Source organism: Tetrao urogallus (genome assembly GCF_951394365.1).
Source record: "Tetrao urogallus genome assembly, chromosome: 4".
Classification (NCBI taxonomy): Eukaryota; Metazoa; Chordata; class Aves; order Galliformes; family Phasianidae; genus Tetrao; species Tetrao urogallus.
In genome coordinates, this window is record NC_136817.1 from 53,543,387 (window position 1) to 53,561,121 (window position 17,735).

A 17,735-nucleotide genomic window follows, 5' to 3' on the forward strand; every position below is an offset into this window, starting at 1 on the left:
AGAGAGATTTCTAAAGAACACGTCCTTGCCCTGGGAAATAGGACACAGCTATTATTAACACAAATTCAGAAACAACTGTGGGCAGGGCAGATCACATTTTCATATGCTGTTAGACCAAAGCTACTTAGCAGAAAACACAGCAGAACAATTGTTTCCAAGCACTCCAGCGTAACAATTCTTAAAGCAAATTCAAAGGCAAGAATTTCCAGGAGAACTTTAAGGCCAAGCTTGACTTGAATTGGTTTGGTAGTTGCAGCAATTTCTCACCAAGAATAACTGATCTACGTAGAAAATGCATGGCACACCTGAATAGGCATTCCTGCCCCTCCTGTGCCACACCTTCTTTGTGCCTTCAACCATTTGTTAGATGAGAGCACTGAACGGCCAGCAGCTTCCTAGGACAGTTACAAACAAGTCTCTCTCAAACAAACTAAAAATCTCAAAAAGTACACTAAAAAAAAGTGACTTAAAAATGGCATATTTCAAAACAAGAGGATGAGTCTAACACCTGATTTTTGCAGTACCAAACAGCAGTTTGAGAAGACTGATTTGTTTTTTTAATATAGAATGGAGCAGACATGTAAGACCTGGATCTTTTTAGAAATAAAAAATACACATGCTGTTCCAAAAGGAAGATCGTGCATTTAGCAGAACTGTTCATTAAAAAGATGTACAGTTAAGGGCTCAAGCCAGCTACTAGGCAACAAGAAAAGATGTTTGATTTCCAGACTCCATCCCTAGCTTTCAGTGCTAGCACCGCACCACTCCTACAACAATATATAAATTAGCAACAGATTCCTTCTGAAGCCTGTACAAGATACACAATGCCACATCACATTAAAAAAATATTCTCTTTTAACTTCTTATTACAAAAAAAAAAAAAAAAAAAAAAAAAAAAAAAAAAAAAAAAAAAAACAAATAAAACAAACAGCAGAAGGAAAAATACAGGAGCAATTTCACACACACTAGGCAGGCTGAGGTTTCTGACAAAACACACACATTGTACTCAGAACTAAAGAACTGCACAGATTGAACAAATACTGTATGACTGAGGAGACAGATTTTTATCAGAATAGCTTTTTAAAAGTATTTAAGTAACAGTAGCTAATTTTTCGCGTCCAGCTATTTTTATGCTGATCTGCAAGCCTGTTGTTCTCTATACACACATTAAAGTGTAACTATACAAGAAGTTTCTGCACCTCTTAGCAGAACACGAAGTCTAACAAGGGGAGGTTTTGGTTTTCAAAAATTAGGGTTTTGTTGTTTTCACATACATGCTCATTTTATCTTCAGAACAGTATTCAGGACTGATCAGGTTAACCATGAAACTTCAGTTAATATTTTTCCTCCACCTACAAAAAACTGCAAATAGAAAACCTCTCCAAGAAACAGTTCCTATCAAATCACTGTGCCAAGAAAAAAAGTTCAAGCTTGTATATTTTAGAACATAGTTGGTCTTTGTTAAGAAGTAATACAGAACCCACAGCATGTTAACGCTACAGAGTAGGTATGGGAAACATCATTTCAGTAACCAGAAGTTAGATTTCAGTCTTCTCCCTTTACCAGGGAAAACCTGTGTCAAAGACCCAGGTTTGACTCATTTTCTTCAGTTTCATCAGGTAGTTCTTCAGCTGATGCACCACACACATTATCTTGGTTATCCACAGAGCAATTCAGCTCTTCAGGTTCCCCAGCTGCTATCTGAGTAGTTTCTTCTTCCTCCTCTTCTTCAACTTCTCCATCATCCTCTACATCCATCTCAAACACTCTCACATGACGAAGATTTGAACTTAGCTATGGAAACATTAAGAAGTCTTGATTAATAAGTAATCAAAAAAGAACACAGATACCAATTTATGTATTGCCCAATAGCTCTGAAAATAGCCTTTATCTTCAAAATGAAGGTACCGTGGAAATTGGCAATTGTTTTATTGCTCTGCAGACTGTAAAGTAAAACAAGTCTATCTATTAATTGCTATTAAATTTTTTCCAGGTTATGTAATGAGACAGGCATGACTGTATTCTGACAAATCGATAATAGATTCTGGGAAGATAATCAATTTGTAAGAAATTAAATGATGATAACCAAGACTTTTATTTCTGTTAACTTTATGAGGTTTACAGACTATCTTTCTCCCTAGCTATGGAACACTTCCTTCCCCCTCCACCCAATGTATTCACAGATATGTACTTACCACACAGGAAACTTTTCTAATACCATTTACAGCAACATACTGAGCTTTCATATTCTCCAGCACTCTCCACTGGTTGTCCAAGAAGACAGTACGTGTTGCTATCTCATCACTTTGCTCAGCCAATCTGAAAGAAATGATGCACAAAACATAAGAAAATTTCAGTACTAAAAAATAAATCCCAGTCAGTCCCAGGTTTGGGTTTTTTTTTTGCGTCTAGATTTTACTACACCATATGCAACAAGTAGACAAGCATTTAAAATCATAACTCCATATACTCCAGATACTTTAGAAGAGAGGATAAAACGGTGCCGACACAGCACGTTTTAAGCGCTGCAAGAGATTACAACAGGACAGAATGGAGTTGTATGATTCCTGTCTTGTCCCAGGTAACAGCTGTGGCAGGAAGATGATGTTGACATTCCTTCAAATCCCTCTTTTGCAAGAACAAAGCTCTGGAGGCAATGTCTACCCTTACACAGAAGTGACCTCTGTGACCTTTGATCAATGTATCTCTTCACTACCACTTACAAGAGCTGTATGTAATTCCCTGTTACAGTGGCCAAGACTGGTTTGAACTTGTTTTTAATATTGCCTGTTCCCCACCTTTTAGTAGAATCCCAGATGAATTCCACTTCTTGATCCTCATTTGTGTATACTGAAGATAAAGGCAGCTGGGCCAAGATTCTCTCCTTCCCCTCTTGTTCCACGCTCTCCTTCAGAACTACAGTTACAGTTTCATCATCATAAAAATGTGCATCTAAACAACTGTAGCACCTATTGGAAATAAACCAGTACCTATATATTAGGAAGCAACAAGGAATAAAAGTGACCATAGAACAAAAATATTTCTATGCTGCACAGCACTGAAGTTAGGTAGTATTCATTAGTTAACAGTGAGTTTTACTGTAAACAATGAAAAGGTCAGTTGTGCAACTGAGACTCTTTAGGACTGCTAAAAACTCCTGTAACATAAATGACACTGAAGAACAAAACTTAATAAAAATCTTATTTCTTCCCATTTCAGTTGAAATGTAAAGAGCAACTAACACAAATACCAAGGAAAATTAGGAGACAGTTGGTGATGTTGAGGGCCATCAGCACCACTTCGGGCCTTTCTAAATTAAAAGCATGAACTTACTCTGCCATGACTTCTGAGATTCCTTCAGGAATGTAAGATGTCGTTCTATCTTATTTCAAGATTACTGATACAAGAAAAAGTTGTTTCCAACTAACTCTACACATGTACCAAAGTTCAGCTTTTTGATCAGAAAACTAAAATGCTTACTTGACCTTAAGTGCAAAATAACTCAACAGTCTCCAGCTGCACCAGGGAGATTAAAGTGGACATCGGGAAGAATTTCTTCATGGAGAGGGTGGTGAAGCATTGCAATGGTGAAGTGGTGGAGTCTGTATCACGTGATGATTTAGGAGACGTGCAGTCATGGCACTAAGGGACAGGTTTTAGTGATGGGACTCGGTACGTCCGGTTGATGATTGGACTTTATGATACTGAAAGTCTTTGCAAGCCTAAATGGCTCTGTGGTAAGATTCCCACAGTCCTACACCTTCACCCCTGTACCGTGCCTTACGGCCCGACTCACTTGGGAACTACAAGCTACTGCAGCATTTGAAGTGCTAATTTGGAATATAAAAGCCAAATCATAATGCTAGGGAAGTTAACTTCAAGTAAAATGAACACTCAAAAACATGGTCTTCGATTTCACAATCTGCATCCCTAGAAGAAGAATCAACTCAACATACTGACCTGGAGTCTGAGCTCTCATTTATACTATTGTTCAAGAAGTTTCCAAACTCTACTGCAACAATTCCGTTACCGATAGACCTGAAGGACAGAAATCACTATTTTGGTGACATTTTTTTTCCATCTGTAGAAAATTCAAAATCTCAAAGGGCAACTGCAGTACAGAATGGTGTAAGCCCACCTGCTTTACAAAGTACATGACTACATCCCTAGATGATGTAACAAGTGGACAGAAACCTTTTCATTTCTCTTGCCTCTCAAGCAAAATGTGACTGAAGGAGCCAAATGAGAAAGTCCTTCTGGGTTGTGGGATACAGTTCTTCGTTGAACTCTCAGCCCAATTGTCCTAGTTTCAAGTCCATTAAGTCACTCATTACTTGCATCTACAGAAAATGAGTTAGTACTACCTAAGATTTATCAGGAAATTTTTCACATAGAGGGTGGTGATGCACTGGAACAGGTTGCCCAAGGAGGCTGTGGATGCCCCATCCCGGGAGGCATTCAAGGCCAGGCTGGATGTGGCTCTGGGCAGCCTGGTCTGGTGATTGGTGACCCTGCACACAGCAGGGGGGTTGAAACTAGATGATCATTGTGGTCCTTTTCAACCCAGGCCATTCTATGATTCTATGAAGATACCAGTGAGAAAGGAAATACAATAGAAACTACACCACAAGGCTACAATTTTGTCTTCAGAAGCAACCAACTGGAAACAAAGAAGGTATTTCCATCACGTGTTCCCTTCAGCAGTAAAAATGTTCTAAAAATTCTCACCCTGTCATAGCTCATCATCTCCTCAATTTAAACAACATACATTATAAAAATCACTATTTTATGTTGAAGCTTTTGTTGTTCTCCACACCTAGGTCATGTCAGTGCACTGCACCTTAGGTCGAGAAATTCCCAAAAGTGCAAAAATGATATCCCAAAGAGATGTATTTGTTGAACCCAGCTGTCCACCCATCCCATTTTTCCCTAGTGTTTTAAATCACAGGCTATAAGGAGTTAACAGTATTTTCAGCAAGACAAATCAACATTGTAAGCCTGATTCTCTACAAGTTTTCTTAGTTCACAAAGAGTAATTCTGCGAGGAGCAAAACGAAGGAAACCTGACTTTTTTCTCCTGAGCCTACAAACATCCTGGATGTTTTGATCAGATTTTTTGAGTTTAATAAAATATGAATTCCTACTGTAGTTTCCCACTGCACCTCCCAGTGCCTTCCACTTTGATGAATTCTCTAGTACCCCACAAGGACTGTGCTCAGTCCTTCAATCTCTGTTTTTGCAGAAAAAAAATCAAGTTGCAACTGTCTCTATACATACAATAAGTCTCACAAACCATTCTCCTTCCCCCCCTTTTTCTTACCTGGAAGTATCTGTATGTCTCCTCAAAATGTGTATTTTAGAAATAGAACTTTCTAATATGGTAAAGAGAACATAATGTATGTTGGATGTTTTGTCATTCCACCTGTAATGTTAGGTGAGGAAACAGGAAAAAGTCACACCATATTTTAAGAACAGGTGAGTGACATACAACAAGAAATAACAGCATACTTACAGAAAAGGCAGTTTAAATAACTGAGGTGAGGAATCTTCACTGAAAAGGAAAAACAAAACAAGTGTACAAAATACTATTATAATTTTGTGCAACTGAACTCCAGAAATAATGTTAAAAACATACCTACGGGAAGTCTTGTAGAGAGACACACAGAATGCTTGATGCACAGACTTTCCAATCACATCCTAACAAATATAATAAAAAGAGCAAAGAAAAAGCAAGCCGTTCATGATATATTCCTTCTTAAGAAAACTAAATCAATAAATACATAAAAAGAATAAAATCCAAGTGTGTTTGAAAGAAAAGTCCACAAATATTTATACTGAACTAACCATCTCTAATACGAACACTGTCACTTAACGCACCTAGTTCGTATTTCTTCAGAAGATACAGACTAACATACCATCAACTAATCAGCTATCTAATCTGTAATTCGTATACCGAGTTACTTAATGTTAAAATAGCTCTCATCAATGCACAGGGTAAACAGAATGCACAGAACACACAAAACAAAAAAAATCCTCCATTGATTTTAAGACACTCAGTAGTGGTTAAGCTGGAATGCATGCTGCCAGCTACATTGTAGGCACTCAATTAAAATTTCAGGCCTTGCTAAGCATGACTACCATCTAGAAGAAAGTTATATAAATTGAACTTACAGCTGGTTTTTGTAAACACTGATCAATGACCTCTTCCATTTGCCTTTTGACAAAATGCAGTGATTTCTCAGGATAGTAGGGAAACAAAAGCGGGCTTTCTGCAAACACATAAAGCTCATTTTAAAAAAAATGCTTATAACTCCATAAAAAAAATAGACAATACTGAAGTGACAGTGGAGTGACAGTGGGCCAGTAAGCTGCTCACAGGCCTAGAGCACATGGTTCAGAGGAGAAGTTGAGGGCCAATTATTTTATTCTGCCCAGATGAGCATCATGAAACTAACTTCTAATCACAAAAAAAAAAAAAAAAAAAAAAAAGGATTACTCTTATGTTAAGTTCTCCACATACCTCAGATTCAGTTTTACTCAAGCACACATTACCTTTAACATGAGTACTATTTTTGAGAAAGTGAAACCATTGGTTTCCTTCTGTATTAGGTGGTGAAACAAGGTCTTCATCTTCATCTTTCAAGTACTAGATAAGAAACAAACATTTTATAAGTCTGCAAATTAAAAATAAGTAACATTAGAATTCACTTCGAACAATATATAATCACAGAATTATAAAGGTTCCACTGGACTTCTGGAGATTATCTAGTCCAAGCCCTACACTGTCTCTCACAAGTTAAACAAGTTTAGTTCCTTCTAAATATAACATGTCTACATTTAAAATATAACATTCCACTCCTCCTAGAAATAAATAAGAAATCAACTATTGTTTAACTATTGTTTAATATCATACAGTACCACTTCCATGTGGAACTGATTTTCAAACAATACTTGAACACAAACATTTAGAAATCCAGTGAGTAACAACATAAAGACAATGTGCAGATTTTAATTTTACACTACTACTGCTGGTTGCAAACACATTTCACCCTTTTCCTAAAATACTGCATATGTAAGGAAAACTATAAAATGTTCTAATATTTTCTTTTTCTAATAACAAAGAAAACATTGACAATAACTTCCTTTTACTGTGACTGGAATGCACAACACATAGCAGAAGGGATAGAGAAGAAAAATGGGCACAACTCTAAAAGCTTTCTCATGATTTTCTCTCTTACTCCCTCCTTCCATATATTCTCTAGTTCTTTACCTGGCCAACCCTCTCCACATTGAAGTATTTTCCTTTGCGATTGTAAAGTTCTGGTGCCTGGAAAAAAAAATAATAACAATGCAAACAAAACCAAAATTGAAACCCAAACTGACTAAGAAATAAGGCACAAGAAGACGATAGAATTATTTTACTTAAAATTGTTCCTATTCAATTACTAGCAGCAAAAACACAGTAACCAAGTACCACTGCTGTACTCAATAAATTAGGATTACTTACCTCGTTGAAGTGCTCAGTAAGAAAATCCGCAACAAACGTGATATCTTTTTGAGTCATCTAAAACAAAAAACATAAAAAAATGGAGCAAGGGGAAACAAAGTTTGAGAATTACATCTAAATGAGCACAGAATGAACATTCTATAGGCTGAACAAGGCCAATTCATTGTTGCTCACAGGACAAGTACTGAAACCCTTTGCCAGCTTGCAGACCTTCTGCTGAAATCGCACCAGTTTATTCATATTTGTCTCATACAAAAGGGCCTCAAACTGGAGAAGGTATTCCGAAAATGATCTGACTCGTCCTAAGTAAGGAAGGTTATCATTTCTCTTGGCCATAATCCTGTTAGAATAACCCTGGTTCCTCTACACTGCCCTTTGTTGCCAGAGCCCACTGCTGGCTCATGCCTAGTTTGCTTCCACCAACATCTACAGCCTGACCTCCCCCCCAGCTAACCAGGGCTGTGCTGCTGCAGATTCTTCCCTGGGAGTAACTTTGTATTTGTTCCTGCTGAAACTCAGGAGGTCCCTATCGGTTCATTCTTGCAGCCTATTTCCCTTTGGATATCTCCATCTGCCCTAAAGCACATCAGCTGATGCACCCATTGTGGTGGTGACTGCAGATCAGATGCAGGTGTTATTTATTTCTTCTCTCAGGTAAAGATGTTACAATCTGATTCCTATTAACTTCATCACCTAGGGCATGTAAAGAGTCACCATACGCATATTTCATAGAGAACTAGGCTCATATGTGCTGCACTATTAAAAGAAAACAGTAAGAGTTATATATGCAAGACAGTACACTGAGGTGTTAGCGTGAATGTGCAGGCATCAGCTTTCTCAAAGAAACGTCAAAGGCACATCCTTTAAGTTTTGGAACAAAAAAATACATTTTTAATCTTGCTCTGTAAGTCAAGCAGAAAAGAAAATATACCACCATTAATGAGAAAATGTTATTACTACCTTGTTCAGCTCTGGAAGCACATGATCTTCTGACATCCTCAACATAGCTGAGGAGAAAAAAAAAGATACTAGTGTTTATCTTTTTCTTAATATTCCTAATTTTTCATTGCTATATAATATGACACTGTCAATAACATAAGAAGGATTAATTTGTCAGAAGCGGAAGAGTCTGAAAAGAACAATTATGAATTGGGACTGAAATTAAGCTTCACTTACCCTACTAAACTGCAGAAAATATCTATGGCAGTAATAAACAGATGGATATAGCTAAGACTGGCATAATTAATTGTTGGCATTTTGGCATTTACAAAACAGACACCAAATATTTACTACATCATCAAGCTTACCAACGTACAGCCATCGAAAAAATGCTTTGAAGTTTTTCATACTACTGTCAATAACTCTGCAGAAGAAACAATCAGTAACAAAAAATTACCAGATGTCACAAGCTATTGCAGGTTTAAGTTCTATTTCTGTTACAGTCAGATATGTAAGTATTATCAACTTCTTAAAAATGCCAAATGCATCCCTCCCTGTAAGACTCTTGTTGGCATACAAGCCTATGAGATGCAGCAAGACGAGCTCATCACCAACAGAGGAGCCACACCCTGCCATCTTTCTTTACTCCCAAGCCACATGCTTTCTCAAAAGCCAAGTTCTTAAAATTCCTCAGACTTTATACTTACTGAAGCAGCTCATTTGCTTTCAGGATGAAAGAACCAACAGCAGTAGTAGCCTCTGTCAAGAGAGCAAGCCATTGATATCATGCTTGCAAAAGTGCAATAAATGTGGTTAAGTAGGACACACACTACTGTACCTTCAATTCCAGATGCATCTAATCCCAGAGACTCATATTTTTGTTTCCATAAAGCCATCCCTTTCAACTCACTTAAGTAGTATAAGAGTGCTTCTGAGCCACTAGGAGAGTAAAGCAAAGAACCAATCTTCTAGTCCCAGTTTGATAACTGTGCTTCACGGTGCACCAGATTTTTATCTTATAACGGGCAAAGTGGAGAACTTTATAAAATCACCTGGAATGTAAGAGCTAAGAAAGTATTTGCAGAAAAGCAAATATTGTCTTTATAATCTTAACCACCACACAATGATGGAGAACATTTCCTATAAAAATACCAAGCAGTGATATTTAGCTTATACGCCATGGAGACTGCTCAAAATATGAGCTCTCCATCACCCACGAGTAAATTAGTACATGGTGTATTACCACATACCATACAAAAAATCTATATATAAAGAACCACTGACACTGCACCCCATCTTTTAGCAAAGTACATAATATGCCACTTAATCTAAAATTTATTGGACATTTTATGACGTACCTCTGCAAATGACTTATAACCAATTTTTGTATACTGGAATAGGAGGACTCTATGGACTGACCGAGCTTTTTTAAGCCCTGTTAAAAAAGAAATATAAACACATAATAATGTTTTCTTAATGTAAATGCACAGCGATTAAAAGATACTGAAATGTATAATTCTAAGATGTTAAATAATATGAACGTACCTTTACTGTCAGTTGGTTCATTAATAATGCCTGCAGTTCCAGACTAAAAAGGGACAGGGAAGAGAAAACCAAACATGCTTTCATTTTGCACTTGCATTTGATACTAAAATACATACTCAGATAAAACAACAGTAGCTACCTTGCTTTGCCCCATAACAACAGCTGCATAAACTCATCCTGAACAGAAGTGGTTGTATTCTTTTCCTGTCAGCCAAAATGATTGAAATAGATTGGTAAAGAGGTTACATTCAGCCTACCAAACAACGTCACAGATACCTCAAATAAAGTACATTATAAAACCCACCCTTACTCTTGAATGCTGAAATCAGTCTACAGATCTTTTGAAATTCAATTCAACTCAGTTCAATGATTCAAGGTCAGTATTTTCAATTATTTTCAGTTGTAATACTCAGTAAAAATTCTAAGCACTTTCCATCATCAAGAATCTATGTTAAAAATAAATACATTAATTACTTGATTCAATTAATTGCCAGCCATGCACACAAAATATATGCAAATATATGATCTGATATATATGCTCCATTGAGTTAAGCTGCAAATGGTGATGGGCTGCTGCTCAACATTTACAGTAGACAGTTCATCAGTGACTGAAGTAGAAAGAACACAACCTTAAACAGAAAGCAATTGTTCAATAGCTGTGCAAGCTGAAAAATATCACTTTCAAATAGTAAGGAGTAAACAAAATACAATGCAATCACACCTGACTGTACTCAGATATCTGCAGCATCACAGCAGTTTGCCTCTGAACTTAGAGACTGTTTGCTGGAGGCCTTACATAAACAGCACTAAGATAATGTACTGTGTAGTTAACATGAACAGCAGACCTACTACAGAAAAGAGCAGTTCATACTACAATACCTGTACAAATTTTGTTAGCCGTGAGTCCATCTGCATCAGTATTTCTTCCCACGCCTCACACATGCACGTCAATGACAAGTTTATATACTGCAATACAGACACTAAGATTAGTCTTACTTCCTTTTTTCTCCTTCAATACATATTAAATAACTGGATGTTGTAACACAAAGGGAAGATATATATTACAGACATCATATGAAACTTCTAATCAACTTTTCAAGCTAGAGCTCCACATTTACTTAAAACCAACAGAAGTTTCCTACTAAGAAAATTTTACTTCCTGTAAGAATATAGAACGTTCTAGGACTTGAGATATTAAGATGTCATAACAAAACCATACCTGTAACAGTGTTGAAATGTGAGTAAACTTCCGGGCCATTCGAGTTACCTCAGGTAAATAACTTGATAACAGACTGGTGTCCAGCTGTAACAAACAGAACAGTTAACAGATCATTTGTTTTTTTAAACAGTTTCGGGTTACTGAAATAAAAACACAGATGGAGAGGACCCACAGAGAAACTTACTATTTCTCATTTTCTTTAAGTTGATTTTAAGAAGAAAACAGGGCAATTAGTATTTTAATCTATCAATAAAAGCTCTTGAGAATGGTTCTAATTTTGGAGTTCTAACAGTAATAGTTTGCAGGATGACTGTTCTGGGTAGAATGAATGATGAACAGCACGGCTGCTACACCTTTGTGTTCAGAATGAAGACAAACGGAGTAACTGTAATTGAATAAACGTTATATTTGAAGTAATATTTTCTCAGAACGCCTCAGAGCATTACAGTCAGTCTCAGCTGTGAGACTGCAAGCCAATGCGACAAATCCAAAAGCTAAGCCAGCGTGCATTTCAGAAAGGCTGAGAACAATCATTGCAGGTTTTTCCTACAAATAACAGGAAGGTGATAAAGTTAGGTGAGAGTAAATAAAAGAAAGAACATTTTAAAATTACTTTACTTGCCTGAAAATAAGTTATCTCTGCTTCACTGTCAGGAGAGTCTTGTATTTCTGTAATAACCGATAGTGATTTCAGGTCACTGGATAAACAGAGTCCACGACAAGAACCTGCCACCTGAAGGATTCCAGTTTAAATGTTAATGAAATATTGAATTTTTTCCATACGTATTCGCTGTTGTAACACATTCACATGCAAAGCAGGCTGTGTTCAATAACATTTAAAAATCAAGGGGAATTTTGTTCAAGAAAATATTTACCCCTTTCACCATGGATTAGCATTGAGCTCAGTTTCTTTTCAAACAAAATGTTAAAATCACCAGTTAAGTTGGAATGTCTTTCCAGCAATAACCACACAACCCTATCCAAAGAAACAGTTATTCCTTTCTGTAAAATTTCAGCAATCCAGTTTCAGTTACACATAAACCCACAGATGCATTATTTCATTCAATTCAGCTGTATTTTGGTATACACTGAAGAAAAAAAAAAATACAGAAATAAACATACCCCAGTTACTGTAGCAATCTTGAACATTCCATAAGCATAAATTTCAATAAACCCTGAGCTGCCACCAAGGACAAGAGCATTAAGCCTATAAGAACAGAAGAACACGTGCTGATGAGCACATGAAAATAAACTGACAACTTTTTTTCCTAAACTATCTGAAGTCAGTTTTTAATGCAGATAAAAATAATTCTTAATTTCCATTCCTTTTACTAAAAGATTCTCTAGAAAACCACTAAAACAAATACTGTGCTGTCGCCTACAATCCAAGAAATTTAAAAACCAAATGAAAAATATTAGTAGCTTGGACTTGATTGATGAGAACTGGGTCTAACACTTGCAGGAAACAAAATCATATAGCAAACTGCTGAATGAAGGAAAAAAAAATTAACGCCAAGTTTAGGCACAGAAGTCCTTTTTCACTAACTGGAGACCTGTGAAAAAAACTAACAGTTTACAGCAGCAGCCCACCTACCAGTACAGGCTGCAAAGCATTCTTATAAAGCTACTTTTTCATTTCCCCTGTATTTATCCTAATTACACACTGAGTAAGTCTGTCACTCGGTGGGCCTCCTCAGTAAAACCTCAGCAGAAATAAAAACATAAAAGATACAGCAGCAAAGAACAGCCACAGACAACAACAGCAAAAGAGACAAAAACCCTGTTTAAAAAAGTAGGATCAGGGAGAAACAGATCTGTGTTCTTCTGATCACTTACCAAAATCAACTTTGCTATACAATGACTTGGAAAAACGCTTTTCTATGATCTCTCACTTTTTTGTCTACATTTGAAACATCACACTTTGCACATGGAGATTGCCTGCTGTGTCACAAACCACTCTCAGACTACTAGACTATACATCCTCCAGGTGCTCCTCATGTTTCCTAATATGAGATGCTTATTTTAAAGCATTCATGGTGCCTCTGAGACCAGCTTAAGTAATCCATACAAGATAGCCTTTAAGCCTGAGTCAAGAAATCTTCCAAGGAAAAGAAGATATAACACCAACAGCAGTAGATTGTAAGGTGCCTGACAATCCCTTTAAGCCAAGGGGAAAAGATGTAAACTGATGGAGACATAAAAAATTTTTTTTAGTATATTCAGTGAACTTTATCTTCATATACGAAAAAAAGAAACATTGCATACTTTCTCCAGAACCATTCAAACAGATTATGAATAACTTTAAAGTAAGCCTCTTTGTTATTTTAAAGCCAAAAAATAAGGAAACAAAAGAACAACACACAAACAGAATTTACCTCACATCACCCAGAAGCTTCATAATCTCATCTGACTTTTCTTCACTGAAAATATAAAAGATATGGATGCTTTTTAGCTCCTTTGTCTCAATAGCAGAAAACAAAGAAAGAAACTTAGAGGGTGGTGACACACTGGAACAGGTTGCCCAAAGAGGTTGTGGATGCCCCATCCCTGGAGGCTTTCAAGGCCAGGCTGGATGTGGCTCTGGGCAGCCTGGTCTGGTGGTCAGCGACCCTGCACATAGCAGGGGGTTGGGGGATGATAATTGTGGTCCTTTTCAACCCAGGCCATTCTATGATTCTATGAAACCCCCTAAAAAAAAAAACCAACAACAAATCATGTAAACCCCTAAAAAGAAACTAAAAAAAAAGTCAGTTCCTTACCTGAAAATTTTCGCAGTGGTACTATAACTGAAAAAGAAAAAAAACAACGAAGTTGAATGAGGCAGGCATCTAACTGAAAGCACCAGTAGAGTAGTGAAGACATAACAAAAACAACAATTAGTGCAAGTCTTCCCAGGCTTTCCAGTTTAACGCTTACTTTTTTGGTAGTGCTGGTAATTTAGGCAAAATGAGATTTGCCTCATCCTCTGCATTGTAGAAGGAAGTGAGAATGCTGAAAAAGAAATGACATTGTCTTAGCTACTCAAACTGTTAAAATAGAGGAAAAGAAAATTACTGACTTTGAAGTTACCGGCACACATTCAACATGTCATGTACATAAAATGGATACAAATATCAGACAGTAATCTTAAATATATCTAAAATCTAAATTAATAAAAGAAATTTTTACCATAACTTTATGGTTATTTCCACCAAGTAAAGTTTGTATTTGCTGGCCCAGTACCTTGCTACTGAATCGCCCATTATCTGTGGTACAGTCACCAATGGAGGCTTTCTCTTTAAAACAGATACAACCCTGCAGCTCACCTACCTGCACCTCAGCAAAGCTTCACTACAAAGACACGTGTTACAGTACGAAGAAGAGCCAACTACAGTCCTTAATAGCACACTTTACATGTGCCTGGAGGTTAGATTCCCTACATGTCTGTCCCCATCAGAGGAATGCTAGAGTTACTTATAATACACTGGTTTTCTGATATTTTAAGATTTCCATTTTGGGGAAATGTAGTGGGAAGTACCTGCCAGACTTACCCAACCGCTCATTTTTAAATAAACGTTTTAGTTATTATCTTGGACTGCCTATCACAGGTCTTTGTAAGACCACAGAAGGAGGGACCACAACATCCCCCAGCCTCACAAACGTGACTGAGAATTCTGCGTCAGCGCTCACAGTCTCTGCAAGAAATCTGATTTCCTAATGCAAGCGCTCCCATGGCAGAATGTCAGCACATTCAGGTGCCATATCAAATTAAGGCTGAGAAAAGATATAAATGCCAAACTGAAGGTCTTGAAAGCACAAGTGAAGAAAGATTTAACTACAAAACTTTTTCTAACAGAATAGATGATCGCAATAACATTATTACAATTACTCGGTGTCAAAGTTAGCTGGATCAGAAGATAGGATGCACAAGTTAACATTTAAATGCTGAAATATTGTGCCTAATAACCTAAAGAACCACGAGACTAAGATTTCAGCACTGGAAAGAAGCACATGAGAAGTGCCTGTTAAAATTTTCCCTTTGGTTAAGATAAAGCAGAAAGACAACACAATTCCAAAATATTAAAAAATATTATTTTTACTTCCTATTACATGCAAAACATACATAATTAATAAGTTAGTGCCACATAGCCCATAATTTACTTGCTGTTTTTCAGACCCACCTGCTCTCTGCAGTTACTTCCATCCAATGCATATAAGTAATTGACAAGTTCACTGAGAAGGAGTGCAAGCTTTCAGGCCTTTCTACATCACACAGAATAATCCGCTTGGTATCACTAAGGCCAAAGGCCAAAACTAGAAAAAGATGAGTAAAATGTATAAATAACCAATATGCAAAACTTTGTACTTTATACTGAACTAGAAAGCAATGCACCTTCACAGTCAATCACTACACTGCATTTTCCCTTTGCCCATTTCCACTACTTCCCAATTCTCACTTGAAACCTGCATTACAATGGGGGTTGTTGGTCCCATCATAGTTTTGATATGTTTAAGTCAAAAGCCCAAACCCACAATTGTGTATTTACATGCTGAATCAAACGCAAGCACTTCTAACACAGTCCTGTTCAGACAACTTCTTTCTATTCTTCAGGTAAATTCTGTATTTCATACAAAAATATTCTGCTTAGTTAAGAACAGGAAACTTTGCTACAACTTGAAAAGTAGTGTTTTGGGTATAAGTTCACCTTGTAATTATTTCTTGCAATTGCTTTCAACAGTGCAACTTTCCCAATTATTTTTAATAAACATACATATAGTTAACCCATCCTTTTCTTCAAATACAGTCTACTTAAAAGTTTCCTTCCCAGACAAAAGGTATCATCACCACATCATCACACATCACTTCACTGACTTCCAGTAGGATTGCTTTGCAGTAAGTCATAGCATATACTTGACATTACTTTTGCCATCTGGCCTCCAAGCAAGAGCTGTCACTTCTTTTCCTGTATTTTCATTTGGAGGCAAACTCCAAACTCGTTGAAAGTTTGCAAGCCGATGAAGTAAAACCTACAAAGCAAATGCATTTAAGACAGAAAAATAAAAACAGTGTTTTAAATAAAACCATTAAAATAATCATAAATCAATTCAAGATGCAATTTCTCACAATTCTTTAGTAACTTCTACTATTATTAAATAACTCCTTCTCCTAGCAGACATTCCACTCCTACATGGTTTAAGAGACCACCACACTGTTTACTGTAGAGCAACACAGAGGAACAAACTGTAACTTGTATAAACCTAGAAGCCTGTAACCAACAGGGATTACCCACACCTCTCCAGCAAGGACAGCCTGAAAGTACAAGTCTTTCAGCATGCATGATCACATGCAGCAGTTCTGGGAAGGAAAAAGCTATGAAGTTTTAGAATATCATTGACACAGGCAATGAAAATATCATTAGTGAACTCAATAAGGCCAAGTGCAGGGTGCTGCACTTGGGTCACAACAATCCCAGATATGCATACAGACTGGAAGAACTTGAGAGCAGTCCTGCAGAGAAGGATCTGGGTGATAGTGGATGAAAAGCTGGACCAGCCAACACACACTTGCAGCCCAGAATGTCAATTGTACCCCAAGCTTCATTAACAGAGGGGTGGCAGCAGGGAGAAGGAGGGGCTTATCCCTCTGCTCAGACCCACAGAGCTTAAGCACAATAAAGGCACAGAGCTGCTGGAGCAGGTCCAGAGGAGGGCCACACAGTGGACCAGAGGGCTGGAGCACCTCCTCTCCTGTGAAGAAAGGCTGAAGGAACTCGGCATGTTCAGCCTGGACAAGGCTATGGGGAAACCTCACTGAAACCGACCTGTACTGGCCAACAAAAAGATGGGAAGGGACGCAAAAGAGCGTAGCGATAAGACAGGGGTAGCAGCTTTAAAGTAAAACGGGAGATTTCGGTCAGATTTCAGGCAGAAATGTTTCCCTCGGAGGTGCTGAGGCACCGGCTCGGGCTGCCCAGAGACGCTGTGGGTGCCCAACCCTTGGAGGTGTTCAAGGCCAGGCTGGATGTGCCCCGGGCAGCCCGAGCTGCTGGGGGAGAACCCTGTGGAACTGGACAGATTTTAAGTTGCTTTGCAACTTGAGTCATTCCATGATGCCATCAATCAGTATGGAAACTAAAATTGGAGCGAGTGACAATGTTAGAAAGCTCGATAAAACGCTGCTGCGACTTGAACGGAACTACGCCGCAGCCCGCACCGCTCCCGCCGTCCGCTCTCCCTGCCAGCCCAGCGGGCAGCGCGGCGCTGAGCCCTCACTGCGGCGCACGGCAGGGACGGCGGGCTGCCCCGCCTCCCAGCGCCGCGCTCACCTCTCCCGCCCTGTTGGCCAAAGCGATGAGGTCCCTCTTGGGGGACCACGCCATGACGACGACCTCCTGCGGCAGCTGCTTCTCCCCGACCTGCCGGAAGGCGGGCATGGCGGCGACCTCCCGCTCGCTGGGCTCCTCCGCCGCGCCGCCTCCCGCCCTCCGCTGCCGGCTTCCGGAGGTGCCGCTTCCTGCTCCGGGGCGGAGCGCAACGGGGTGTCGT

The 17,735-nt window shown here is 38.3% G+C and overlaps 1 protein-coding gene across 1 annotated transcript; it reads right to left on the bottom strand.

Annotated features, from left to right (window-relative positions):
• Window positions 1-1,578: 1,578 nt before the first annotated feature.
• ANAPC4 (anaphase promoting complex subunit 4) lies at window positions 1,579-17,713 on the bottom strand (the record flags this gene model as incomplete). The annotated part of the gene is made up of 28 exons (XM_079534950.1): window positions 17,516-17,713; window positions 16,112-16,217; window positions 15,371-15,503; window positions 14,127-14,201; window positions 13,970-13,996; window positions 13,586-13,630; window positions 12,333-12,417; window positions 11,833-11,943; window positions 11,211-11,294; window positions 10,871-10,957; window positions 10,131-10,195; window positions 9,992-10,034; window positions 9,805-9,881; window positions 9,285-9,385; window positions 9,154-9,205; window positions 8,815-8,870; window positions 8,468-8,514; window positions 7,508-7,564; window positions 7,271-7,327; window positions 6,553-6,646; window positions 6,172-6,269; window positions 5,636-5,697; window positions 5,513-5,551; window positions 5,321-5,422; window positions 3,961-4,038; window positions 2,799-2,969; window positions 2,196-2,319; window positions 1,579-1,794 (listed from the first exon to the last, which is right to left on the bottom strand). The coding sequence occupies exons 1-28, from the start codon at window positions 17,621-17,623 to the stop codon at window positions 1,579-1,581; spliced, it is 2,400 nt and encodes a 799-aa protein (XP_079391076.1). The 5' UTR covers window positions 17,624-17,713.
• Window positions 17,714-17,735: the final 22 nt, after the last annotated feature.